Genomic DNA, 26,482 nt, shown 5'->3' with positions numbered 1-26,482 from the left:
TGTGTAGTGCGGATGAAGGGAAAGTGACTCTTGTGGTCCTCCTTGATCTGAGTGCGGCCTTCGATGTCATTGATCACACCACTCTACTAACTCGTCTCCAGATGGAGGTGGGCATTGGTGGTTCCGCCTTGCAGTGGTTCCATTCCTACCTCAGTGACCGCACACAAAGGGTGATGGTCAATCAAGCTTCTTCAGTGACAGTTCCATTGCTGTGCGGTGTCCCGCAGGGCTCTGTTTTGTGCCCGGTTCTATTTTCTATTTACACATCTCAGCTTGGTCCTCTCATTGAGAAGCATAATGTGAACCGTAAGATGTTTGCAGATGACACTGAACTCTGAACTATTTTTCATTTAGTACTGACAGTGAGTCGGTGCGTGAGGCAGTTTGTGCTGTAGAAGATTGTTGCTTAGAGGTCAAGTCATGGATGCTGAGGAATAAACTCAAGCTTAATGATGAGAAGACAGAGGCGATGCTATGTGGTTCCAAGCTTAGCCTTAGCAAAGTCTCTCTAGACTCCATCCAAGTGGGTCAAGCTAGAATCCCCCTCTCCAGCTCCGTACGGAACCTTGGCCTCTATGTCGACAATCTTCTAACTATGTCTGATCATGTCAGTTCTGTAGTCAAGGCTATTTCCATTCGCAAAAATGCACATTAAAACTTAGAACAATTAACGAAACACATTGTGTTTACTCCACTAACATTTTGTATTTTACAGGATGCATCTGCTGGACCTCCTCCGTTTCAGGTGACCACATAATGTTTTTATCATAAATACATGTCTCTGTAAGGACTTATCAAAAACGAATATATAAATGCAATAACTTTATTATTTACTCTTACTTTACATTATGTCTGCATTAGCTACGTGTAACCATTGTAACAGTCAAAGGCGACTGTAAACTATAAAAACCTGAAGGCAAGTGTAAAAACTGCATTGATTTCTCTAATTTAGAGTGTAAATAATTCATATTTTCATTTCCCGTAAAAAATAGATAATATTTAGTTGATGACTGATTAAAAATTGTATATTTTTGTTATGCTAGGTAGGAGTATATTTTGTCAGTAATCACCAGACAGTTCTGTGGTGTTACATCCTTGACCTGTTTATTAAGGATGACAAGAACGAAAGTGATTAATCACAAAATATACTCCTACCTAGCATAACAATCCGTTGCTAGTCTAGTTTATTTACTAGAGACTGGATGAAGAACACTTCATATCCTTCTACTGCCCCTGCCTCCAAGAAAATGAACTTTTCCTAGAATACGTCCTGGGATGAGGTTTTGTGACGTAGACTTATATCTATAAGCCAGGTAAAAGGTAAAAGAACTTCTCGACAAAGTTCTGTAGAAAGCTTGCAGTAACAAGACAGTGCTAGCTGACAAGCAATGAAGCCGGTCTGTGGAATCTTATAGAATATTAATTTTTCGGGAAACTTTTATTACCGTTAGACAAACACGACAGGTGCACATCGTGGTGATTAGGTAGACAAATCACAAATGTGGAAGACCATAAAGTATGTTTCGATGGACAATTGAGAAGGTAGTGGTGTAAATAAACAGATTCGTTTTAACAACAATTTATTTGTAGCTTCCTGTTAGAATGGGATATCCCTGTCTGCATTACTAGTCCTTCTCTACACTGTACACAACATTCCACATGGACGAAGAGAAAAATACAATGCGACTTACAGCACAGAAAGTTTACTCCATACAGAATGAAAATTGAAGTGTTTATAGTCTATTTCTTACTACAAGCTTCCTAAAGATGTTTATTTATAGGCAACTGATACAAAATTTGAAAAGCTAAAATTAGAATCCGAATTAAAAAATAGCGAATAAGTCAATCAATGATGTACTGTTAATATTGATACAAAAGAGAGGAAACACACAATCTACCCTTTTAATGTTATTTTCTTTTAATGTGGAAAAATAACTTACTGGCCCTATATCTATGTAAAATATGTTGTCGCTTTTATAGCAAATCTATAACAGTAATCACAACCAAACTCAAGACAATCAAGTGTTGCTTAATTAGCTGGACTTCTAAGAATTCCTCACAGGGAAGGCAAAGACTGCTAGAATCACGTGGGTCACCATGGCGACAAAGATCGCATGAGCACCAGCGCTGTTGAGGCAGCTTGCACCACCTGAACCTGATGCAGAGAAAAAAAAAGATCAGTTATCAGACGTTAAAGGTCATTATACAAGTAAGAAACGTTTAACAGATAAAGGGGAATAACACAACGAAATATTAGGATTCGTGGAGCTGTGGAAAAATTAATAAACAGGTGGACCATACTAGGAGAGACTAACAGAGCATGGAATAACACAAGGACAACAATAGTGACCTATAATAATAGAAAAGGAAAGGAAGGTAGAACAAGAATTTGGGCAGACAGGATGAAAAGGTGAAAGATCTGATGCCAAGATGCCGTCGCTGCGTCCTTGTAGAGTGGAAGGTATTGTCTATGGTCAGACTGTGGCTCTGTGAGATTCCAGTCAGTGGTTTAACCAGACCGAATTTAAGTTCTACCTATCGTTGGTAGGCATCCAGACCACCTTGCCGGTCACCAATACGAATAGAATGCCTTTTCCAGTTGATTCCTCTACGACGATTGTAGAGAGTTCCTTAACTTTCTCTCTATAAGTCTGAGTGTAAACGTGGACGATGGTGATAGTGTGAGTCCTGGTTAAAATTTAGGATCGAGCTAATGAAAACATCTGACGACGTTCCCGTTTCCTTACGGGCAAGGAAGATCACTCCGGAGAAACAATCACAGCAGGCAAAAATTAAAACAAAATGTATAAAAACAGAACTTATGGAGAACTTTACAACATTCTGGTTTTGTTCTTAAAATTTGCTTAAAGATAGAAATAAATAAGGGTACAGGATTTATACCTTCGTTAATTTTTGGCGCGTTTGTACAGTTCACAGCAAAGTCGTTTATCTTACATGAAATGCCTGTCAGAAAGAAACAGAGACGTTTTAGCTCCTCAGCTACTCTAAACGCACAAAAATGAGACAAAAGCAATAGTTCAAAGTATTATCTAATAATAGAAAATAATATTTTAAAGAATAAGTCAAACAGTTATAATTTTAGAAAATTCATTTATTTAAAAATCAATTTTAAAAAAATATTTCTTTTTTTAACAATTTGTTTAAATTACATTTAAATCAATAAATATTTTAGAGTTTAAAGCATGTTAAGAGATAAAGCCCATTCCCCCACCCCTTTACGAAAAAGCTTTCTATAAACATTAAATTTGTGAGGTCATTCAATTAAACTTAACCTTACTTTGTCATCTTAGCTTTATCCAACAGGCATCGTTTTATTATTTGGAAGAAACACATTAAAAAAATAAAATATTGAAATAAGAAATTACAAAGACCTCAAAGTTCAACTTTAACTACACAAAGTTTCTTATTAATTTTAAAAGTTTATGTAAAAGACTACAAGTGTACCCAGCACGTTGTCCATCTGGGAAACCATGTAGGGTCTGCATGTTGTTGTGGACAGACTGGCGCTGTTCACACACGTAACGATGTTCCCATAGTTGCTGTATACACAACAAGAATAAATTAGCTTGCCATATACATACACGTCTGTGTAGGTGAATAAACAACAAACACCCATATCTTAATTTAATGGAAAAATCGCAAGGGGATCAACTTGTGCAGGCGAGAGCTCGTACACAAGAGTTTACACAAAAAAATCATACCGAACACACTGTCTGACATATACATTCACAGACACGGCAATACACACGCACAAACACACATTCACGCTCAAATTAGGAAACTATGTGCACACCTTGCCCGTTACTTACCTGCACACCTGTTGTGTTATGAAGGTGCGATTGCAGGTTCCTCCTCTGCCGAAGTAGGAGATAAGGTCAGTGCTGTAAGGTGATATACTTTGCCGTATAGCAGTCAGTTCTGTCAGATCACATCCTTGATTAGGGCTACCTGTTGGGTTGATGTAAGAAAAAAACATAAATGAGTAAGTGAAGAAAACGAGTGATTAATGTAAAAGTGTAGTTTTATCGTTTCCATATGCACAAGGAAGCCTACACCAACAATAGCAGTAGGTCAAAATAAAAAAGAGGAAAAATTCCGAATTTCTGTAGGACTTTATGACATTATGCTCATGTCTTTCAACTATTCTGAAAATTAAGAAGAAATTAGGGCCGAGATTTCATACCTTCGTTGAGTTGTGGAGCGCTTGTACAGGTCCCAACAAAGTCGTTCACCTTACAGGAAATGGCTTTCAGAAAGAAACAGAGACATTTTAGCTCATCAAATACTATATTTACCATAAACGTATCATAATGAGACAAAATCCACAGTTCAGATTCTAATCTGAATAATAATAATCTAAAAATTATCTAATCTGTCTAAAAAATTTAATAAACATAAATAATATTTTCAGGAACAATTCAAGCCTTTATAATTTAAAAAAAAAAATTTATAGTTTCATTTTAAAAAGAATTTTTTTTAATTTCTTATTTTAAAGTTTAAAATGTGTGTGGTGCATCAGCAAAATTAATAAGAGTGTGTTTGCTGTGATTTTTTTCGCCAAACATTAGAAATGAAGCCCATTCCCCCCTCCCGATCTAAAACATATAGATTGCGATGTCAAGCAGCTCTAGTTATTTGATTCCTCTTAGTGTTTTTATTTAATATTGGTACTGTTGTTAATTCTTTCATAACACATATATTTTGTTTCTTGTTTGCTGTCCATGTTTCTCTCTTGTTCTTAGGCGCTAAAAGCATGTTCTTTAGGAGTGTAAGTACGCGCTTTACAAATTTTGCATTTTGATGGTGATGATGATGATGATGATGATGATGATTATTATTATTATTGTTATTAAACCTTGTATTATATCATCTTAGCTTTATCCAATAGGCATCGTTTTATTATTTGGAAGAAACATATTTAAAATAAATAAAATATTGAAAAAAATGAACAAAAACCTTAAAGTTCAACTTTAACTACACACAAAGTTTCAAGTTTCTTATTAATTTTAAAAGTTTATGTAAAACACTACAAGTGTACCCAGCACGTTGTCCATCTGGGAAACCATAACGGGTCTGCATGTTGTTGTGGACAGACTGGCGTTGTTCACACACGTAACGATGTTGCCATAGTTGCTGCATACACAACAAGAATAAATTAGCTTGCCACATACATACACGTTTGTGTAAGTGAATAACCAATGAACACCCATATCTTAATTTAATGGAAAAATTGCAAGGGGATCAACTTGTGCAGGCGAGAGCTCGTACACAAGAGTTTACACACCAAAATATCGTACAGAACACACTGTCTCACATATACATTCACACACACGCAATACACACACACAAACACTTTCACGCTCAAATTAGGAAACTATGTGCACACCTTGCCCGTTACTTACCTGCATCCCTGTTGTGTTATCAGGGTGCGATTGCAGGTTCCTCCTCTGCCGAAGTATGAGATAAGGTTAGTGCTGTAAGGTGATATACATTGCCGTATAGCAGTCAGTTCTGTCAGATCACATCCTTGATTAGGGCTGCCTGTTGATTGGGTTGATGTAGGAAAAAACACAAATGAGTAAGTGAAGAAAACGAGTGATTAATGGAAAAGTGTAGTTTAATCGTTTCCATACGCACAAGGAAGCCTACACCAACAATAGCAGTAGGTCAAAATAAAAAAAGAGGAAAAAATTCCGAATTTCTGTTTGACTTTATGACATTATGCTCATGTCTTTCAACTATTCTGAAAACTAAGAAGAAATCAGGGCTGAGATTTCATACCTTCGTTGAGTTGTGAAGCGTTTGTACAGGTCACAACAAAGTCGTTCACCTTACAGGAAATGGCTGTCAGAAAGAAACAGAGACATTTTAGCTCATCAAATACTATATCTACCATAAACGTATCATAATGAGACAAAATACATAGTTCAGATTCTAATCTGAATAATAATAATAATAATTTTTTTTCTTGTTTGCTGTCCATGTTTCGTTCTTGTTCTCAGGCGCTAAAAGCATGATCCTCAGGAGTGTAAGTACGCACTTTACAAATCTTGCATTTTGATGATGATGATGATGATGATGATGATGATGATGATGATGATGATGATGATGATTATTAAACCTTGTATTATATCATCTTTGCTTTATCAAATAGGCATCGTTTTATTATTCAGAAGAAATATTGTTTCTCACTAATTTTAACAATTTACGCAACACACTACAAATGTACCTAGTTCGGCATCCATCTGTGTAATCATGTAGGGTCTGCATGTTGATGTGGACAGACTGGCGCCGTTCACACACGTAACGATGGCCGAATAGTCGCTGCATACACAACAAGAATAGATTAGCTTGCAACAGACATAAATCATGATTACAGATTACATACACGCACACACACTGACTCACATACTCATTTGTGAAGATAAGAATAAGTGAGAGCTTAAATTTCAAACCCTATACACACCTTGCCAGTCACCTACCTGCACACCTGTGTGATGAGGGTGCGATTGCAGGTTCCACCTGTGCTGAAGTATGGAGAAAGCTGAGAACTGTAAGGTGATATACAATTCCGTATAGCATTCAGTTCTGTCGTGGTACATCCTTGACCTGTTTGTTAGGTTTGGTAAGGGAGGTCAGAGAAAAACACAAAGTGAGTAATTGGATGAAAAAATGAGTGATAATATGATAAAGTATAGTCCTTTCTAACTTAACAACAACCTATAAGATTGATTAAGTTGCAAACTAATAATTAGCTTCTTATGAGGTACAAACATCTAAAGTAGCTACACTATAAATATTTAGACAAATCAATGTATTATAGAAAAAGTTAAAAGCTTCTTTTATAATATTCTTTCTCTAACTTCAGATTATTATAACAAGCTGTTGCTGTAACCAATTGATTATTACCATACATAACTGTTGACAACATAGCATTACATAAGTTTAAATAAGAAAGTCATTGCATTCTCATATTCGTTTTTGTAAGTTGTATATAGTATTAATTAAGCTAGGTATATTTTTGTGATCACCTGAAACGAAGGGGGTCCAGTAGAAGATACCTGTAAAATAGAACATGTTTCAATGGAAGTAACACATTTAGCATAATAATTTTTTCCAAGTTTCAATGTGCACTTTTGCTACTAAGACAGATAAAAAAAAGATAAATACAGAGAAAATAATGTATAAAAGGAGGAAAAAGAAGGGAAAGTATTTAGAACACACTTCACAATGGCCAGTGCTCTATCACGAACAAGTGAAGTAGAAGCTCTCTAAATGTAACACAGAAGCTGTTACACCTGGACGGAGACAAAGCAACGCTCGTATAGTCGATGACGTCCTCGTCTCCTGGCTTCTTGACAGGACTGGGCAAGTCTACCTGCGCTAGTTCAGTATCGACAACGATCTTTTCTTTTCTAGTGGGGTAGCAATATCTGGGACATAAACTAATACACCTTTAATTTTCAACGAAGTCTAACATTATTTAAATTTGCGATTCATTTTACTCGTATTAATCAGGTGCTTTGACAGCTCTGCCAAATTTAAAAGCTACTTGATGTATCAGGATAGCATCCACGAAAATTGTGTGAACTTTCGCCGACCTTGGCTTTATTCAAAAAGTGAGCTTACTTAACACATTGTCCATATACGGGGTTAAATGGCTTCTCTCTGTCTTTATCATGTGTTCTGTATTTCACAGCGGTTTTTATCGAGATTTAAATGGAGAAGAGACGACAAGGATCTGATTCTAAATATTTTGTTTTTCATGAAAGTAAGGAGGACCCCCTTATAACACTCAAGCATTCGTGCTCTCATGCACACAAAGAAATATTTAAATTTTAAGAATTGCTTATACACGCGTACGAGCGGTGTGATACTACATGTAATACCTAACCGGACAATTTCTTTATTACTTTCGCGAAATTTGTTAATTAATAAGACCTTGACTTAGTATGGGATATCGCAATAAACTTCCTCTAAAACTTTAGTGACAGTAAAATGAAATGTCTTGGAACATGAAAACACAGAAATAAATGTACTGCACATATTACTGTAATGCCTTTAGAAAAGATATTTTTCTTGTTACAATTAACTGACATACCTATGAGTAGTGGCGCCAAGACGTAGGTCGTTAGCTTGCTTGAGCCGATCATGATCACGATTTACCTGAAGATTCCCAAGGTGGTAAAGAAGGTCCCGAAAGTGAAGGACGAAGAAAAAAGCTATTTTATATCAGAGCTGATGTCACGTGCTAGCCAATCCCCAGTCTTTTACAGCAAAACACTTCCTGGTCTTCAGGCTGGTGCACTCTGTAGCAGGGGGGGGGGTGGCCAACAAGGTACCCCCAGGCACCTCATTGCCCGCAGGTTATACCAGCCTGTCTATACTATCGTGTATACTACTCAGTCTTAATTATTCAGTACCCTTGAAGCAGCTCTTTGTGTCAACAAGATTTCTCACCTCTGCTCTAAACATGATCACCCATACGCATCAGCAATTAGGCAGCAAACACGAATATACATGCCCGCTATTCCAGGGTAAGTTTATTCCGGTTTCCCACTATTCCTGTACAACAAACTTCTTTAGTTCAATTTTTCACGAGTCATTGGGGCTGAAAAAAAATTCTGAACGTCTCGACTTACGTATGCGATCAAGTCATCGCTTGCAAGTCAGAGAAAAAAAAACTGAGGTGGAAGGGGCACTGCCAAGTATGATTATGAAGTTCCTCCTACAGACAACTTTCCGTGACAAAAAATTCGGATATGTATTCTAAATTCATTTTTAAAGCTAACATTCTTTTCTGTCGCTATCAATGAGAGCTAGCTCACACGTTTCTCTTAAATTTTCTTTAGCTGTGACACATATTAGACAAGCAATTATATATATATATCCGTACACAGACAGACAGACAGACAGACAGACAGACAGACAGACAGACAGACAGACAGACAGACAGACAGACAGACAGACAGACAGACAGACAGACAGACAGACAGACAGACAGACAGGCAGGCAGGCAGGCAGGCAGGCAGGCAGGCAGGCAGGCAGGCAGACAGAAAATACAAAGTATCGAAAGAAAGACAGAAGAAACTATTTCCACCAACTCACTACAGTACGTAGACAGCCAGTAGTCATCTTGCTATTTAGAACTGAGGAGCTTGACGATGATAGTATCGAAAGCGAAGACGATTTTATTAGGTAGCTCTTTTTAACGCTATGAAAGGTAACCATGGAAACATCAGTCGTTAAAATAAACCAACCAGCAAATACAACTCTGTAATTATTTCAACTTTTCCCTTTTATTCGAGAATTTAATGGACAGGAGACGAGAAAGATCTGATTCACGTAAGACTTATTTTTTATTTCATTCATTAAGGAGAACCAGCGTACAACACTCAAGAATTCATTTCGTACCACGTAAAAAAATGTAACAACACACCTATATATATATAGCTTAGGGATACGTACTAAGTATTATACTAACAAGATAACGTATTTGATGCTTATGACGGGAATGTTCTATTGTTATATATAAGCGCTTGGGTAGGTTTAGTCTCAAGATTAATCGCTCTTAGCTATGAACTGTTCTCATGGCCACAAAATCTATTTTATAAAATCTTAGTGTGTAGGAGAGGGGAGGAACAGGGGAGGAGAGGGGTATGCTTGTGTGTGCCGCTGTGTCTGGGGTATAGGGAGAGAGAGGAGAGAAAGAAAAGGTTCACTGCGCACCGAGAAATGAATGCAAAGAACGTTTAGAGCGCAACGGTCTACTGAAATTTCGATAAATTACACCGCGTCCTCTTATCCATTCCATTGTTGCTCTACTTTTTAAGTACAAGACCGCAGTTCCTTTTTCATTTCATGTCGACTGCGACGGAATTTTGAAAGGTCGTAGTTTTTTAAGTTTCCGTGGATGGATCCGCCTTGTCGGTTTTGAAAACATTCCTCACTGACGAGTCTGCCATTCGTGTAACATGACCTCCGCGTGTTGAGCAGTTTCCTGGACGATTGTCTAACAATCTAACGTTTTCCAGAGCTGTTTGTAACGTGTTTCTGGCACAAGACAAGACGCTTTTGGTTGTCAAGTATACATTGAGGTTTGTGAGTCATCTGAGGGTTGTGGCTCCCGATTCTAGTCATCATGTTTCTGGGGCTTAGCTGAGATCCTCCTGCTGGATACGCGTGTAGTTCAGCTCCAGTTACATTCCTGTGCACGAAGAAGCCTACGCTGTTCTCATGTCTTGCGTCCTCTACACTTTACCACAGTTTGGGACCGTCATTATCTTGGCCTCGACCGATCCGGTATTTTTTTTTTTTTTTTGCGGCGGGTATCCATGGTACTTACATTGAGCATTATACACTTTTAGGAGCGCAACTCTTTGCCAAGTAACCCGCAGCCGGCAGTAGACCTGGTCACGAATACTTCGGCCATGGGCCCTGGCCGGTACTTTCATAGTTGACAGTTTTCGCCCTCTGATGTCGTGTTAGCATCAGGATTTTCTGTAAGGATTTACTCCTTTTGCCTTTATCTTTTCCAAGATTACCCTCATGGCAGTGGGGGAATTTTTCATAGGCTGATTCTGGTGTAGATAGTTTATGGTAGAGAGATAGTATGAGTTTGTTGCCCTTGTGTGTGGGCTTAACAAATTGGTTGTTAGTCTAGTTTATTTACCATCTCGAGAGACTTGCTGTATGCATGTGTTCGCATGCGTAAATATTTATTCCTACGCACAATTTGTAGCACAAACATGAGCTCTAACGTTTACTTCCCTTAAAATAAAGAAATCAAGAATAGTAACTAGATAAAAAGTAAACTTAAAAAATATTATCTCCCTTAGCTGTGTAACATCCAGTAAGACAAAAAGCAGTCAACTTTTTTTTAGAAATCTTTATTTTATAAGTTTTAATTTCTACAGTAAAATTCAGCAGAAAAAAATATCTCAGTTATTCTATTAATATTTCCAGTGTCACGGTTAGGTGTCATAGCGCAACTGTTTAATTTCTAAAGTGGCTGCCTCAGCAAAGGGGACCGCAAAAAAGATTTAGTTTCACGGGCAGTAAGAGTAAATCTGATAGAGTGAGTGGCAAGTATTTTCTTGTAGAAAATGAAGTTTTAGAAGGGATAGGAGGGGTATAAAATATACAACGCTTTCCAGTTTCCCGCTTGCCATCGGGAATCGACAGTCGACCAGACGAGTGGAGACTTGAAACTGTGCCATTGTCGGAAATGGATCGCCTTTTATGGAAGAATTGTACTTTACGTCAATGATTTATTTACGGCTTACCTTTGATTTTATGTCACGTTGTTAGTCTGTTATCTCCCAGCGTCCTACTTCAAGGAAGTTAATTACAGGTTCTATCTGTTGCACTTGAGCAATCACGCAGCGACGGTCCCGTTCAAGGAGAGTCTGAATCGTCCGTTGTAGTAATTCCTCAGAGGCAGCCATGTGCAATGTAGCATGTAGGAGACAGGCTGAGTTTTATCGCTTTGAAGACAACTTCTGACGTTCTCTACAGGTGGCGGCAAGTCTAGAGGTGTTGTGCTTGTTTGCAAAGACTGAGGTACTGGTGCATGATTCACATGCCCATATTACTAAACTTTATTCCAATCACACGAACTTAACAGGGTAGCTGTGACGTTACGGTTGTAACGTCTAGACAGCGTAAAGAGCAACAGAGAAAAAATAGTAACTTGAAATTTATTCTTTAGTGGCTGAGCCAGAAAAATGAGTAGACCTGTAGAAGCCAGTTTTGTTTCTGAATGTTGATCAAGTGTCATTGAATTGAATCTGTTTTTTTTTTTATACTTGTTTTTTTTTTTTAACTTGCTTATTGTGATATTCTTTATTTATTCTTTTCTTGTATTTTATTTCTCCTTTGTGCGATAAATATTGTTTAATTTGCTTTTACATTTCCCTTTTAGTTCGTTTCGTTAATCTCTACATTAAATTAAAAAAATTTACGGAAATAAGGCAGATAAAAAAAGAACGGTCCTAACGTCCAAGAAATGGTCATTGATTTTACCGAAAAAAATCGTGAACTTACATATTTCAACTGTTCATAGTTTCTAGGCCTTCTCAGAAACAGCTGGAAACCTTGGCTTGAAGGTCAGCACAAAGAAAACGAAAAGTATGAGAGTGAACGCCAGAGTCCAAGACAGCATCAACTAAATGGAGAAGAGATTGAGGAAGTTGACAGTTTCACCTATCTTGGGTCCAAAATGTCAAACACCGGGATGCGGGTGGAGATTCGAGCCCGACTGGCAAAAGCCAGCCAGCCTTCGCCTCACTCAGGAGCACATGGAAGGCAAAAAACATCAGCCAGAAGATCAAGCTGAGAATCTTCAAGTCAAATGTGATCAGCACCTCCTTTACGGATCAGAATCTTGGAAGATGACCAAAACCATCAGTAACAAGCTTGACGTCTTCCAAAACAGATGCCTCAGGCGCATACTTAACATCTTTTGGCCAACACCATCACCAACAAAGAACTCCACCGAAGAACTGAAACCGAGTCCATCACCACGCAGGTTCAACGAAGATTTGGCGATGGATTGGACATGTGCTCGCCAGCAGACAGCAACCTTTCCAGAGTCGCCCTACGATGGACTCCAGGACGGCCGAAGAAACGAGGCCGCCCAAAGGAAACTGAGAAGAACAGAAAGGAGATGAAGGAAAGGGCTGGACATGGGGTCACCTAGAGCGGGTTTCAGCCGATCGACATCGTGGCGGACTCTGGTTGAGGCCTTATGTGCAACCTGATGCACGAAGAGGAATAGATAGATAGATAGATAGTTTCTAGGTAACCCACCTCGCACGAGAATAATATGATGGGGGTGATTTTTAAACTGTCCACAGTGAATAGAAATTACTTTTTAAAAACTTCCATTTGCTCTTTCTCGGCGCTTGGTTCAGATTTGACCTCAACCCGCACATAGCCGCCCTGACTGGTTCGTACCGATATGTACGACGGCGGGGTAGATTACACTGCTGTGTGCACTAAGGAATGAATTTATAAGGGAGGGAACTACTGTAACCTTCAGGAGCTGCTCCACTATCGATTACTTCCCTTTAAAAAAATCAATCAGGTATTTCGTTATGTTTGAAAGTAGGCGAAGGTTCAGTTGATGAAGCGCCATGATAAAGTCGGTAACGGCTTACTCAGTTACTCAGAGGTGTTTAGTGAACATTTTAATGGGAACCATTCACTGAGTCCAGAGAACTAGACAGGAGGAGTATTTTATTATATTTGAAATGGTGCATTTAACTGAAAACCAATACATATAGACCTTCATACAATTGTATACAAAAACGATCTTGAAGTTTCTATAAGTATCATTTTATTTATACTAAAGACGCTGCCTTTGTGAAATCTCACAAGGCGAAGGTACAACGGTTTAAAGGCTGGGAAATGAATAATTTGTGTCTATAATTAATCTTTTAATTATAGTGCTGAACGCTTAGGGTTAGTATTCCACAGGTTAGTTTTATTAGCAATATTTGCTTACTAGCATTAACAACAGTTCAGTAGGTGGACACCAAAAATACAGAAAACACAGTGACATCCCAAATTTAGAGAGAGATACAGTGCACACGAAGGTGTGGTAACAGATTTCTCAATATCTTAACTGATCTATAGAAGGGCCACGACCAGCAAAACAATGTGACTTAGTAAGAGGACAAGCAAGGAATTGGCCACTGTTTGACTCGAAGTGCCATCTGAAACAAATTTTGTTTGCAACATGAAACTGATTTGTACATCAGCTCATTGTCAACTTACAAATTACGTTTGAACTACTAAGTTTGTGATTACTAGCTCTATAGTAATTAAAACTTGCGACCTAACAAGGTTGGAAAGCTTTCTCTTTTGATGTGACTGCAAAAATCTACTGAAATGTCGTAGCATCGCAGCAATTCGTGATGCAAAATGAGGTTCGTCAATTCAGGTCAAGCACAGATAATTTTTTACAAGACAAATCTATACTCTGCTAGGTAAATAATACCAGCTGCTGGTATGACCAGGCGTTGCTTGAAACATTGATGGCATACACATCTCGGCAGCAACAGATCTTCTTTAGAGCTTTAAAATATTGGAGGTCCCCCGAGGCAAGCATAAATAGATGAGCTTATATATCAGCCCTAGTATTGCTAGCTAAAGCTCATCAGGGCGGGGAGGTAGAGAGGGTCGGTAGACCGACGTTGTTGGTTTTTGCGGGATCTGCTGATATCCCTATAGTACTACTTAAAAAATTCAGTATTTATAAGTGATGTATATAACGGATCTGTATATCTTTGCATAATGAGGTCGTCTAAACATTATCTACTGCTCATATCTTTAAAATTCGTAACTTCTATAACTCAAGATCCTTACCTTCGGGTGTTCCTGAAACAAAAAGTATCTCGTATAAATCAGTTTACTGAATTTTGGGTGGATGTTAGACAAAATAAACAAAACATGCTGGTAATATAATACATAAAAATTATTCTTTGATTAAATTATTATTAGCGGATAGGTAATATAGAACTGCAGGTAGATGTACTACTTACTTATTGATTGTTTACACCGATGAAACAATTTTTTAAAAAGAAATTCACATTTATAATCTTCCATACCAGAACTTTTCTTATCATACCTGATGTGCACGTTTATGTGAACAAAATATCAGTTTTATGGGGGTTTTTTTCAAATACCATTACTTTTTACAGTAGCTTTTTTAAGTACCGCCTTAGAAGTATGTGTAAACTGAAAATTTGTATTTAAAATTATGAAATAATAAAAAAAAACTTTCTGTAAATGTGAGTTTTCTATGTACTTATGAAAGTTTCTAGTTTTTACAAAATAAAGCTGCAAAACAAATTAACACTTTTTATCTCAGTGTCTAATCAGCCTGATGTTATTTCCCAGCCTAAGTAGTGCGCATATAGAAAAGTAAACGAAAAGTCTGATGTGTGGAGCATGCGACCACATCAGCTGGTGATTTGCTAAAATTATAAGCAGAGCCGTCTAAAATCATAAGCAGCATGTATACTCACTTGAGGGCTTTTTGCTTTCTGAAATAAAAAAAATGGTCATAAATTAAGGCAAAGCGACAACTTTTGTATGTACATGATATAAAATATTCTACTAGAACATTTACAGCTGTAAACAACGAAAAGTCATTTAACAAGGATTTTGCAATAACTAACTAGTCATTTTATTCAACCAGGCTCAGAAGTCAGAGAAGCAATTAAAACGGTAGATCCTATGGGGCACGTAGAATCAAAACATCTTAATATCCCCAAATTACTATTTTGATCATTTTTAGCATGACATCTCTGCACCTCTTCTATTACTTTACACTTCACATGGGGAAATATTTCTAGTTATTAGCTGTAAAAGAAAGTGCATGAAAAGTCTGGTGTGTAGAGCTTTCGACCACATGAGTGGATTGACTAAATTGATGAGTTGAAACTCAAGAATCATAAACATTATGTTTCATCACCTGCCCGTGGCTGTGAAGTTCCTGAAAATGAAGAAAAAAAACCACATAAAATAATGGGAAGTATTTATATCTTTATATATATATATAGATCAATATATATCTGTGTGTGTACATGAGAGAACCCCCAAGACTACAAATCTTATAGCTATCTACAATTATGAAATCTTGAACAATAATTTTTCTTTAGTAATTTTATTAAGGTAGGTGTAGAAATCAAATAAATATAAAAGAAGTCTGTAGCACACAAGGCGATAATAGAATTAAAACATATCAAATCTGAAGTTTACGATCGTGTCGTTTGTAGCATATAGCCTCTGCATCTTTTTTTATTAATTCACACACCATGCATTTTAAGTTCTACTGTGACTGAAGCTAAGCAAATATAAATTAAGGGAAAATATTTACTTTTATATTATGAACTATATACTACAAGAAACGTTGCGCTTTCTACAATGAAAAACAATAGGTCAGTAAACAGGAATTTTGTAATAATTAACTAGTCAATTTACTCAACCAGGTTAAAAAGTTGGAGAAGTAAAACAAAATGTAGCTCATAAAGGGCATGTAGAATTCAAAAATATTATTTTTTTCCAAGTTGCGACTTTGATCATTTTAAAAATGTATCTATTCTATTACTTTAAATTTACTGGGGGAAGATTTTTCTATTTATTAACTGATCTATTTTGTAAATGCTAATTTGAATGCTTTAGCAGACGGATTAGCAGATTGGATTGTAAGTGAATGAAAAGGCTGGTGTATGGGTAGCATACGACCACATGAGTGAGTGTTTGGCTAAATTGATGTGTTGAAACCAAAGAATCAAAGCATCATGTTACATCACCTTCAGGATCCACTGAAAATGAAAAAGAAAGCAAAAAACTCATAAGATAATGAAAAGTATTTATCTCTTAATACATATGATAGAACCTGTAACGCTACAAATATTACAGATGTGTACAATAATCAAATGTTAAAACAATGATTTTTCAATCATTTGTTTAGCCAGGCTGTAAAGGTCAAAGAAATATAAAAGAAATCTGTAACATACATGACGCTAATAGATAAATCTCAATATCTCAAGTTTGCGATCGTCTTTTTTGTAGCGCGTAACCTCTTTTCTATTAATTTACATAGCTTACATTTTCTTACATGCTACTGTGAACAGTAAGTGCATGAAAGTGATATTGAATAAAATTCTTAGTGAGGTCTAAGTATGAGTAGTGTTTGTGAGTGAATGAGCGTTTAAATGAATGGAGTGAAAGATAAGTAGATGAATGAAAAGTCTGGTGTTTGGAGCATGCGGCTATATGGGAGGAGGGATTGGATTGATTGATGGGTTAAAATCATTTATTTATAAGCAACACGTCTACTTACTTTTAGGCTTTTCTGTCTCTGCAAATTAAAGAATAAAAACATAAAGTAAGGAAAGTCGTTAATCCAATACACAACAGAAACTCTAGTATAATACAGTATAATATTTATTACGGCTGTCTACAATAAACGTTTCGGTCATTAAACAGCTTAGTAGTGATTTCTCGTTTGTTCAATGCATCCTGTTTGCGGAAGTGAGAAATATATAAAAAATCATACAGAAATAAATTTTTCCTTTAAAAAACTGTACCTTTTTCTTCCTTAAACATTAGCATGATAAAATAGTTTTTGTTGTTTTTAAATGAGATTTTTAATGCATATACATGTTTATGAAAAGCATACATTGCGCAAGAAGAAATGGACTTACTCTCAAGCTCTTTTTTGCAAGAATCTTTGAAGATCATCGGTGTACAATCCATTCCCGTCACTAAAAAGAACAATTAATTGAACAGCTAAATACTTAACTATTAGTGCATTTAGCCATTATCCTAGCCGTTAATCTCATAAACACCATGCTCCCCAATATATATATATACTCATTACAAAAATGTGACATGATATTTAAATAATAAAATAGTAATTTTCACATAAACCAAACTGCATCCAAAATTTACTGTTCACTTACTCGCACGTGTTCCTTTTAACCTTCTCATACCATTGTCACATCAATTGTGCCCTGACATCGTTAATTATAATTTTCCAGCTCTCAAATTAATAAACGGAAAACAGGCAAGATAATCTTACACTTTAAATATGGAAATTTCTGAAAGCATGAACCTACTAGCTCTCGCACAGTTATCAGTAAATGCTATCAATCATTCGTTTATCTGAAAATTAATGATGTATTATTCATTTTTAATCTTCTCCAGTGTGTTTTCATTCTAGAATGGATATGCATATTTATTATCATCCTGGTGAGATTTCAGTACGTACTGATAGGTTTCGTGTCCATCTTGCCTTCCAAAGGTTTGCATGTGCGCTGGTCTTGCTTGCAATGCATGTGCTCAGGGATTTATACTCGCTGCAATGTTGAATAAAACAACATTAATAGAATACTTAAAGCAAAGCTTGATCAAATACAATTCTGATAGCTATAATAATGTTTCTCTAACAGTCAAGTCTGTCATGAGATACCTAGAAATAAAGCTATAACGCTTGTGTCACACTTTTGCCTTGCACATAGTTCAAGCGAACACGCGGTCAAATGGATGGATGCTGGGAACGGTTAGCAAGTTAAGGATGCTACCTCACCGAACACAGTGGTCGTCCTATTGTAGCGCCAATCTGTAGGGAGAGACAGTACTAAGGATGCTCAGCTGCCATTATCTTCCCAGGTCGGTCAGAGGTTGGGGACCACAAATGAACGCTGGACAATGTTGACCGTTACCCGTCTGTCTGTCTTTGTGTTTGGGTGTGTGGGCATCTGTCTTTGTGTATGCCTATTTGTTACGGTGTGTACCTGTGTGTGTGTGTTTAGAAAAGAAAGCAAAATGCGTGGTGTGGAAAAGAGCAAGAGATGTTGACAGCTGAGACCACAAGCATTTAACTTGACTATCGACTCACCGGCAAACCTCTGGAGCAAAATCTATACAAGGCGCATCACCAAAACTCTTCTGGAACACTGGCTTCGCATTCATCTTGCAGTTATTTGTGTCAGTGATCTCGCTCTCTGTACAACCTGTGTATAATTCTGCCTTTAATATAGGTAGACGTAAATGTTGGAAGCGAAACATTGCAGAAGTTAACAAAATTCCCTGTTTTCAAAACGTTGCAAGTCGTCTTTAAACTTAATCCAAACAAGAAATTATAAACATATATATATATATATGTATCATACTCATAGATTATTATTTATATGTGTTCTAATAAAATGTAGAAAAAATATCGACATACCCATCTCTGGCAAGCAAGTGTCTTCGAAGGTCTGCGGTGAACAATCGACTTCCGTCACTAGAAAATTCAAATGTAACATGCCAGCTGCAATACTTCCATGTGAGTGCATTTTAGCTTTATAACAGCTTTAAAACATATAGATTTCCTGTTTATTTAGCACACACATATATATATATAAAAGATCAATATAAAAATATATTTTTAAAAACAGATCATTGCTATCTACACAGGAAAAAAATCACTTGAGAATATCTTTAACATATTCTATTACATGAAGAAGCGGATATATTTATTTTACATTTATATGATAATATGGAACTCTTGTGCTCATGTTAATTGTAGGGTAACAGTTAGGTATGTATAATGAATCCTGGTGCAAGTCTACAGAAGGAGAGGGAAAAGTAATTTATTAAGTTGACCTCAGGCTCTTAAACTGATTAGGCTAAATATAGGTTTATACATCTTTTCCTGCTTTTTATACATCTTTTCCTGCTTTACACTCTGCTTTACATTCGTATAACTCATATGTAAATATCTGACCATCAAATTGAGAAATCAAAACATACTGATAGGATGTGTGGCCATCTCGCCTTCTAAAGGTTTGCATGCCTCGCTGGTGTGTCTCTTGATACACGCCTTCATTGATTCATACTCCCTGCAATGTTCACATCAGAAAATAAATATACATAAAAACGTTTGATAAAAGTATACCTTGAATTAGAAAACGCATTCCTGATGGCTTATTCTAAAACAAATAAGCATTGTAAAATCGATTTCAAAAATACCGATCCTTTCACGCATATGATCGAACAATCATCAGAAAAATAATGTTATGTACGAAAAGAAGTTTATAGAATATATAGATAGATGAAGCGTCTAGCAGTCTGTTCATTGAGTAGAGAAAGAGTTTTATTGACAGGTGATGGCAAAAATATTTAATTGGATTGTTGACTCACATGCAAACCTTTCCGGTAAGGTTTGATTCACAAGACCTTTCACCAAATGACTCTTTGAACACTGGCTTGGAATTCATCTTACAGTTATTTATGAAGGTGGTCTCGTTCTCTGTACACCCTTTGTATACTTCTTGACATAAGAAAGAAGCAGACGTTTAAAATCAAGACAGTGCAATAGTTAACATTGATGATCAGTTTTATAAGAAATGGAAACTTTCCTTTTTTCATTATCATCTATGTGTGTGTCAATAAAAAGCATAACATGTACCAGAAAATAACATACCTTTCATCTTTGGAAAGCAAGAATCTTCGAAGTTGTTCGGTGAACACTGAATTCCCGACACTAGAAAATTCAAATGTTTCTTGACAGTTGCAGTAGTCAGTGATGAGCAATTTTAACTTTTACCAGCATTAAATCAGATTCATTTTTGTTTAGCACACACCTTTGTATATATATATATATGAAACACACCTTTAAAACTTAGGGCATGCTAATATCATGGCTCTAGCTCTCTCACGGTAAAACAACTAACTCTTACGATGGCGATCTCTTCTTAAATTAAAAAGATATTGTGATGTGGTACTTTTCTTTGCAATCTTCTTCTATTTTTAAGGTCCTAAGTTTCAAAAGTGTTTCATATATATATATAAGTGTGCGGAAACAAAAATGGCTCTTCTGCATTTAAAAACAATAATCTTCTATTTTATTTTTTATCTAATACTTTTTCGTATTGTGATTGAAATTCCTATATTGTATTACGAAATTAAGATTATGAATGGGATATTTCCATACATACTGATAGGATGGATGGCCCTGTCTCCTTCCAAAGGCTTGCATGTGTTGCTGGTACCGCTCTTGATACACGTCTTCATGGCTTTATACTCACTGTAATGTTTATGTCGGACAATTTTCCAAAATCAATTTGATAAAATTATTGCAGATTTCATTTAAAAAACTAAGCAATATTTTATCCTAAAATTATTCATATAAATATAGAGATACAAAGCAGACTACTACATCTGCCTAGCAGTATGAAAAAGAAAGAAAACAAACAACTAAATGCTCTATTTACTCACTTGCAAACCAGGTCGGTAAGATTTGAATTACAAGGCATTTCACCAAATTCCTTCTTGAAAACTGGCTTTGCATGTATCTTACAGCTATTGATGACGGCGGTCTCGTTCCTTGTACACCCTGTGTATGCTTCTGGAGTTGATAAAGATAAAAACACACGTTTAAATCAAAACATTGAATAATTCTACAACATTCAACAAACGTACAATGTCTCGTCGTCCTTTTTATAAGTCTAGGTCAAACTGAATCGTTGTGTTATTCCTGGCAGATGTGTTTATAATAACAATGACAATGCTACATATTTCTCAATGCAAAGTTTTACAATCATACAACAGCTGATTTGGAAAAACGGCAACATCAAAATAATAGAAAATGCAAAGGTTACGTCGTCGTCGTCGTCGTCGTCGTCGTCATCATCATCTACCATAAACCCGTCCATATATTTTGACTTGCGTCTGTTCTAATTATTAGACCATTATAACCATTCTATAACGAAAGAAAATGACGCACCGTCCGTCAGTGACATGCACCCGACTTCGAAGTTCTCTGGTGTACATTTGATTCCTGCCACTAGAAAATTCAAATATAACCTGACAGTTGCACACTTTGACTTTCACTATCCCTAAACAATATTCTCAAATGATCCATTTACAATTATGAAAACACTTAGCTATATCTACTTATCAAGAATATATTGCAAATAATTGAAATAAATGCTTGCTAGAGGCAGAAAATTTCGCAAAAAAACAGATCCTGTTAAGAAAACTGTAGCAATTTGTAACAAACGAGAATAATTTCTTTTATAGTCAAGCATTCTAAATAGATATACTTGCAGTCTTTGTTTATAAGATTGATAAGGCGAAAAGTAATGTAGTGAGCCCGACAAAGTGTTGAAGCTCCACAGAAAGATAAGGTATTGTAAGATCATGAAAGCGAGATTTTTGTACATACTGATAGGTTGGGTGGCCATCTCGCCTTCCAAAGGTTTGCAAGTGCCGTTGGTACTGCTCTTGATGCAATCTCTCATGGATTTATACTCACTGTAATGTGTACGTTACACAATTTTACAAAAAGCAGCTTCATCAAGTTATTAAAAATTTCGTTAAAAAACTTAGACTTGCTGGCTTCTTAGAAAACACATAAGTGTTGTTTAATTTTGTAGAAATGCCACACAGTCCACGAATATAGTCAATGACTATAATATTGTCTTAAGAACCTGGAGATACTGTACAAAGTGATAATAATGTTTTTCTTACAATCTTTTTACATGTTAAGTAGAGACTATGGTAAACTGAACAACAATTTTCTTATCCTGAAATGTTATGTTATATATATATATATATTTGTATATATCTATATCAAGCATATATTTACCTAAGCCTGTTTTAAAAGCTTGAAAAATAAAAACAAAATCACAAACAATTAAAATAATGGTCTATTGACTCACTTGCAAGTGTGTTCGGTTAATTTTGAAATACATGACATTTTGCCAAATATCTTCACGAACACTGGCTTAGCATGCACCTTGCAGGTATTTATGGTGGTGCTCTCCTCATCTGTACATCCTGTGTATGTATCTGGAACAGATAAATATAGAAGCAAACGTTTAAAGCAAGACATTGGAAAAGTTTCCAGCATTCTTTCTTTAGAGAAACGTACAATGACTCGTCTTTCGTTTTAGTTGTCTAGTTGAAACAGAATTGCTCCACGAGGTACAACTTGGAACAAGAAGAAACAAGAAGTTGAAATGCAACACACATCGCACGAAAATAATAGAACCTTTAATTTGTCGTCTGTTAAAAAAAAAATAATAAAATAATTTTGCCCCCTTCTTCTTGTTTGACATTTTTATCAGCTTTACACTTCGTGGAACCCTTTGTCCATGTTTAAATACTTCTCATTTACAGACAGATTTGTTTAATTTGTGGTTAGGATTTAATGTTTTATTTATTTTTTTTTTTGTCTATATACTTTGACGTGTCTACTCTAATTATTAAACGAAGGTGTATTAATACAAAGCATCATTTCAAGGAAAGAAAATAACGCACCCTTTAGCATGCATGAGTCTTCGAAGGTCTGTGGTGAACACTTGATTCCTTCCACTAGAAAATTCAAATATAACTTGACAGTAGCAATAAAGAATTTAATTTACAATAAAGACAAACACTTAGATATATCTGTGTATCAAGAATAGATTACAAATAGGTGAAATAAAATGTTCGTTAGAACCTCGAATGTTTGCAGAAAACAAATCGTTTACAAGAAATTTGTAAAAATTAGCATTTAAATGAAAAAGCTTTTCTTTTTAGTGAAACATTCTAAGTAGGTATAGTGTACAGTCTTTCTTTGTAACATTGATGCGCCGAAAGGAAATGTAAGGAGCCAGTGTTGACATTCTACAGAACGATAGGGTATTGTATTCTTCTCAGGTTTTACTAGCTCTCCTAGAATAAAATAATTGACGCTTATAATGTTACATATCTCTTGTATGTTAACAACGATTGTTCTTGTTTATAATCTAAATTTAAGATCATGAGAGGGATGTTTTCATACATACTGATAGGTTTGTTGTACATCTCGCCCTCCAAAGGTTTGCATGTGTCGCTGGTACCGCTCTTGATACACGCCTTCATGGCATAATACTCACTGTAATGTCAGACAATTTCCCCCCAAAACAGTTTCATCAAAATGCTAAAGATTTCATTTTAAAAAACTTTTTTCTGGCATATTACAAAACACATGTGTTGTTACAATTTTTTAGGAATCCCAAACAGTCTAAGTATAAAGGCAACAAATCCTTTAAAAAATAACGACTACAGTTATAGAATGTAAACGTATTAATTGTTTAGTAGCTGGAGATGCTGTATAAAGTGAAAATAATTCTTTTCTTATAATATTTTTACATGTCAAAAATACACTACTGTAAACTGGAAATCACATTTGTATCCTAAAATAACGTTATAGAAATAGATATAGATATAGCGTGTAACTACGTGTACCTGTTGTGTAAAAGCTGGTAAAATAAAAAGAAAAGGGCACAGACGAATACATTTTTTATGTACTCACTTGCAAGCCTCTTCGGTAAATTTTGAATCGCAAGATGTTTCGTTAAATGACTTCATGAAAACTGGCTTGGAATGCATCTTACATTTACTTATGGCGACGGCCTCGTTCTCGGCACACCCTGGGTATGTTTTTAGACCTGATAAACACAGAAACACATGTTTAAAAGCAAGACATTGACAGAGTTAGCAGATTTCTTTCTTGTAATCAAACATACAATGTTTTGTCGTTCTTTTTATTAGTCTAGTTAAAACAGATTTCTGTTAATGATGAATCTTGAGGCTGCTTCTGGCATATAGGCATTTTTATAACTTTCTTAGAATCATTTGCTTCTACACTCATTACGAAATATATACTTGAGTTTGAACTTACACAGCCCCACAGAACATTTATCTAAATGCAACATACAATGGATAAAAATAATAGAAACTTCAGTTGGTCATCTTTTAAAGAAAGTATTATCACCCTCTTTATGTTTGACATTTCTATCAGCTTTACATTTCCCGAAACCTTTGTCCAGTCCTGCACATTTACTTGAAGTGTTTTAGTTTGTGGTCAACATTTAATGTTAGACCTGTTCATACATTTTGAATTGTGTCTGTTCTAGTTAGTACACGTAGGTGTATTAATACAAATCACTATTTATAAGCAAAGAAAATAACGCACCCGTTGTCTTTGGCATGCATGAGTCTTCGAAGTTCTTTGGTGAACACTTGATTCCAACCACTAAAAAATTAAAATAAAACTTGACAGTTGCACATTTTGACTTTTATGATCCTTCAGCAATATTCTCAAACGATCCATTTCCAATTTAGAAAAACACCTAGATAGATCTATATATCAAGAAAGGATTAAATAATTGAAATAAGCGTTTGCTAGAGACATAATTTTTTTCAGAAAACAAATCATTTGAAAAGATCTGTAACAAATTGTCGTAAATGAAAAAAAAAACATTTTTGAGTGCCAAATTCTAAGTAAGGATAGAGTGCATATTTCTTTGTAACATTGAGAAAGCGAGATGAGATGTAGGGGCTTTTGAACTTCTAAACATTACAATAAAACTAAGAACGCACTGTATGCATGCGTCTAGCTCCCCAGGATAACAGAATGATCATTATGATGTTACATGTCTCTTGTATATTAACGACGATTATTCTCGTTTTCAATCAGCTACTGTTTACGCATCGTGTTTGATATGTATATACATTAAGTAAATTCACGGGGAACTGGGGAGTTTTAAACATTAAAAATCCTTGAAAAATTAAGATCTACCAAATGTGTGTATCTAGCTCTCCTTTGATAACATATTATCGCTTAAGATGTTACATGGCTCTTTTATATTGAAAACAATAACCTTCTTTTTTAATCAACTACTGTTTATATATTTTGTTTGAAATTCCTATATCTTATTGGGAAATTTAAGATTATTAAAGCGAGATTTCTTTACATACTGATAGGTTCGGGGGCCATCTCGCCTTCCAAAGGCTTGCATGTGCGCCGACGCCATTCTGGATACACTTCTTCATGGATTTATACTCACTGAAATGTTTATGTCACACAATTTTGCATTAGACAAATTTGATAAAAATATTGAACAACTCCTTAAAATAATTGTATAATCAAATACTCCTCAGAAGATTTATGATGACAATAAAGAAATTTGAAAATATTATTTTTAATAAGCCAGTAATTGTCCATAAAGTTATATTAAAGTTACTCTCACAGTGTTTTCACCTGTGAAATAGGCACTGCTCGTAATTGTTAATTTAATTTTTATTCTAATTTTCTCACAATGTTTTATTTCATATTTTTCATATATATATATATAGAGAGAGAGAGTCTGTTGCAATCATCACACGTGGAAAATAGCGAGTAAATATGGGTTATTGACTGACTTGCAAGCTGTTTGGTCAATGGTTTTCTGACAAGCTTTTTCACCAAATGACTTCTCAAACACTGGCTTCGCCTTTCCTTTACAGATATCTGTGACGTTTGTCTCCATCTCTGTACATCCGTTATATGTTTCCGGATCTGATATAGATAGAAGCGGTATATTTAAAGCAAGACATTGCAGAAATTACATTCCCTTCTCCTGAACCCAGGACTCCCAACCTTTACTGTATTGGTGAGAGGCTCTAACCTTTGAGACACTGGACATCTTGAGTGAGGCAGCGAAGGCCTCAGTAAATAAATAAAATTCTGGTGTGTGCAGCATGCGAACCAAAACATCCCAACTACTCACCTTATTTATGCACATTATGTAAAATAGATATTACAAAGCTATGCCCTTGCTTGAGGTTGTTTTTTTTTAAGCTCTTATATATTTTTGGTAAGGAGTCTTGATAATCTACTGGCAGATGTGCTTCTGAAGGCAGCATATTAAAAATCTCATTTTCTGTACTAGAATTGGCTATCATACTTACCAGGGCCTTCAGCTTCGTCCCTTTTAGTTCGACGTTCATCAGGCTGGAGGTGCTGGCCTGAATAAGAATCAAACATACAAGCATTTGAAAGAAATTCAAAACAGTTTTCTTTAGCGATAGACTGCAAACTCTCAATGCTTGTGAGTGCATATTTCCATATCGTATGCATCGAATTGTGTTTAAAAAGTTACAGCGGCTT

At 35.8% G+C, this 26,482-nt stretch overlaps 2 protein-coding genes and 1 long non-coding RNA gene across 3 annotated transcripts; all 3 read right to left on the bottom strand.

Annotated features, from left to right (window-relative positions):
• Positions 1 to 1,419: 1,419 nt before the first annotated feature.
• On the bottom strand, positions 1,420 to 8,408 carry LOC112568514. Its single transcript, XM_025245824.1, has 12 exons — positions 8,123 to 8,408; positions 7,053 to 7,082; positions 6,504 to 6,630; positions 6,251 to 6,345; positions 5,803 to 5,865; positions 5,424 to 5,562; positions 5,060 to 5,154; positions 4,205 to 4,267; positions 3,831 to 3,969; positions 3,466 to 3,560; positions 2,902 to 2,964; positions 1,420 to 2,155 (listed from the first exon to the last, which is right to left on the bottom strand). Exons 1-12 carry the CDS (start codon positions 8,172 to 8,174, stop codon positions 2,046 to 2,048), a joined length of 1,071 nt encoding a protein of 356 aa, XP_025101609.1. The 5' UTR covers positions 8,175 to 8,408; the 3' UTR covers positions 1,420 to 2,045.
• A 4,929-nt stretch (positions 8,409 to 13,337) lies between these two features.
• LOC112569249 lies at positions 13,338 to 17,301 on the bottom strand. Its single transcript, XR_003100346.1, has 7 exons — positions 17,241 to 17,301; positions 16,877 to 16,894; positions 16,344 to 16,355; positions 15,503 to 15,523; positions 15,054 to 15,071; positions 14,392 to 14,403; positions 13,338 to 13,739 (listed from the first exon to the last, which is right to left on the bottom strand). It is a non-coding gene; the product is annotated as an uncharacterized LOC112569249 (long non-coding RNA).
• A 478-nt stretch (positions 17,302 to 17,779) lies between these two features.
• On the bottom strand, positions 17,780 to 25,891 carry LOC112568552. The gene is made up of 17 exons (XM_025245880.1): positions 25,756 to 25,891; positions 25,312 to 25,399; positions 24,527 to 24,586; positions 23,864 to 23,999; positions 23,355 to 23,443; positions 22,846 to 22,899; positions 22,245 to 22,374; positions 21,749 to 21,837; positions 21,308 to 21,367; positions 20,800 to 20,929; positions 20,520 to 20,608; positions 20,006 to 20,065; positions 19,723 to 19,852; positions 19,333 to 19,421; positions 18,767 to 18,823; positions 18,437 to 18,551; positions 17,780 to 17,894 (listed from the first exon to the last, which is right to left on the bottom strand). The coding sequence occupies exons 2-17, from the start codon at positions 25,328 to 25,330 to the stop codon at positions 17,780 to 17,782; spliced, it is 1,422 nt and encodes a 473-aa protein (XP_025101665.1). The 5' UTR covers positions 25,331 to 25,399; positions 25,756 to 25,891.
• Between the last annotated feature and the right edge of the window lie 591 nt (positions 25,892 to 26,482).

The sequence above is a fragment of the Pomacea canaliculata genome, linkage group LG7 (assembly GCF_003073045.1).
Source record: "Pomacea canaliculata isolate SZHN2017 linkage group LG7, ASM307304v1, whole genome shotgun sequence".
Taxonomy (NCBI): domain Eukaryota; kingdom Metazoa; phylum Mollusca; class Gastropoda; order Architaenioglossa; family Ampullariidae; genus Pomacea; species Pomacea canaliculata.
This window is presented reverse-complemented; position numbering and strand designations above follow the sequence as displayed.

Coding starts and splice junctions, on each gene's coding strand:
- LOC112568552 (XM_025245880.1), bottom strand. Junction 23,444..23,863: donor TTTACCGAAGAGGCTTGCAA/GTGAGTACATAA, acceptor CTGACATTACAG/TGAGTATTATGCCATGAAGG. Junction 20,609..20,799: donor CTTACCGACCTGGTTTGCAA/GTGAGTAAATAG, acceptor TAAACATTACAG/TGAGTATAAAGCCATGAAGA.
- LOC112568514 (XM_025245824.1), bottom strand. CDS start 8,174: ATGATCGGCTCAAGCAAGCTAACGACCTACGTCTTGGCGCCACTACTC. Junction 6,346..6,503: donor CTCATCACACAGGTGTGCAG/GTAGGTGACTGG, acceptor TTGTGTATGCAG/CGACTATTCGGCCATCGTTA. Junction 5,866..6,250: donor ACAGATGGATGCCGAACTAG/GTACATTTGTAG, acceptor TCTTTCTGACAG/CCATTTCCTGTAAGGTGAAC.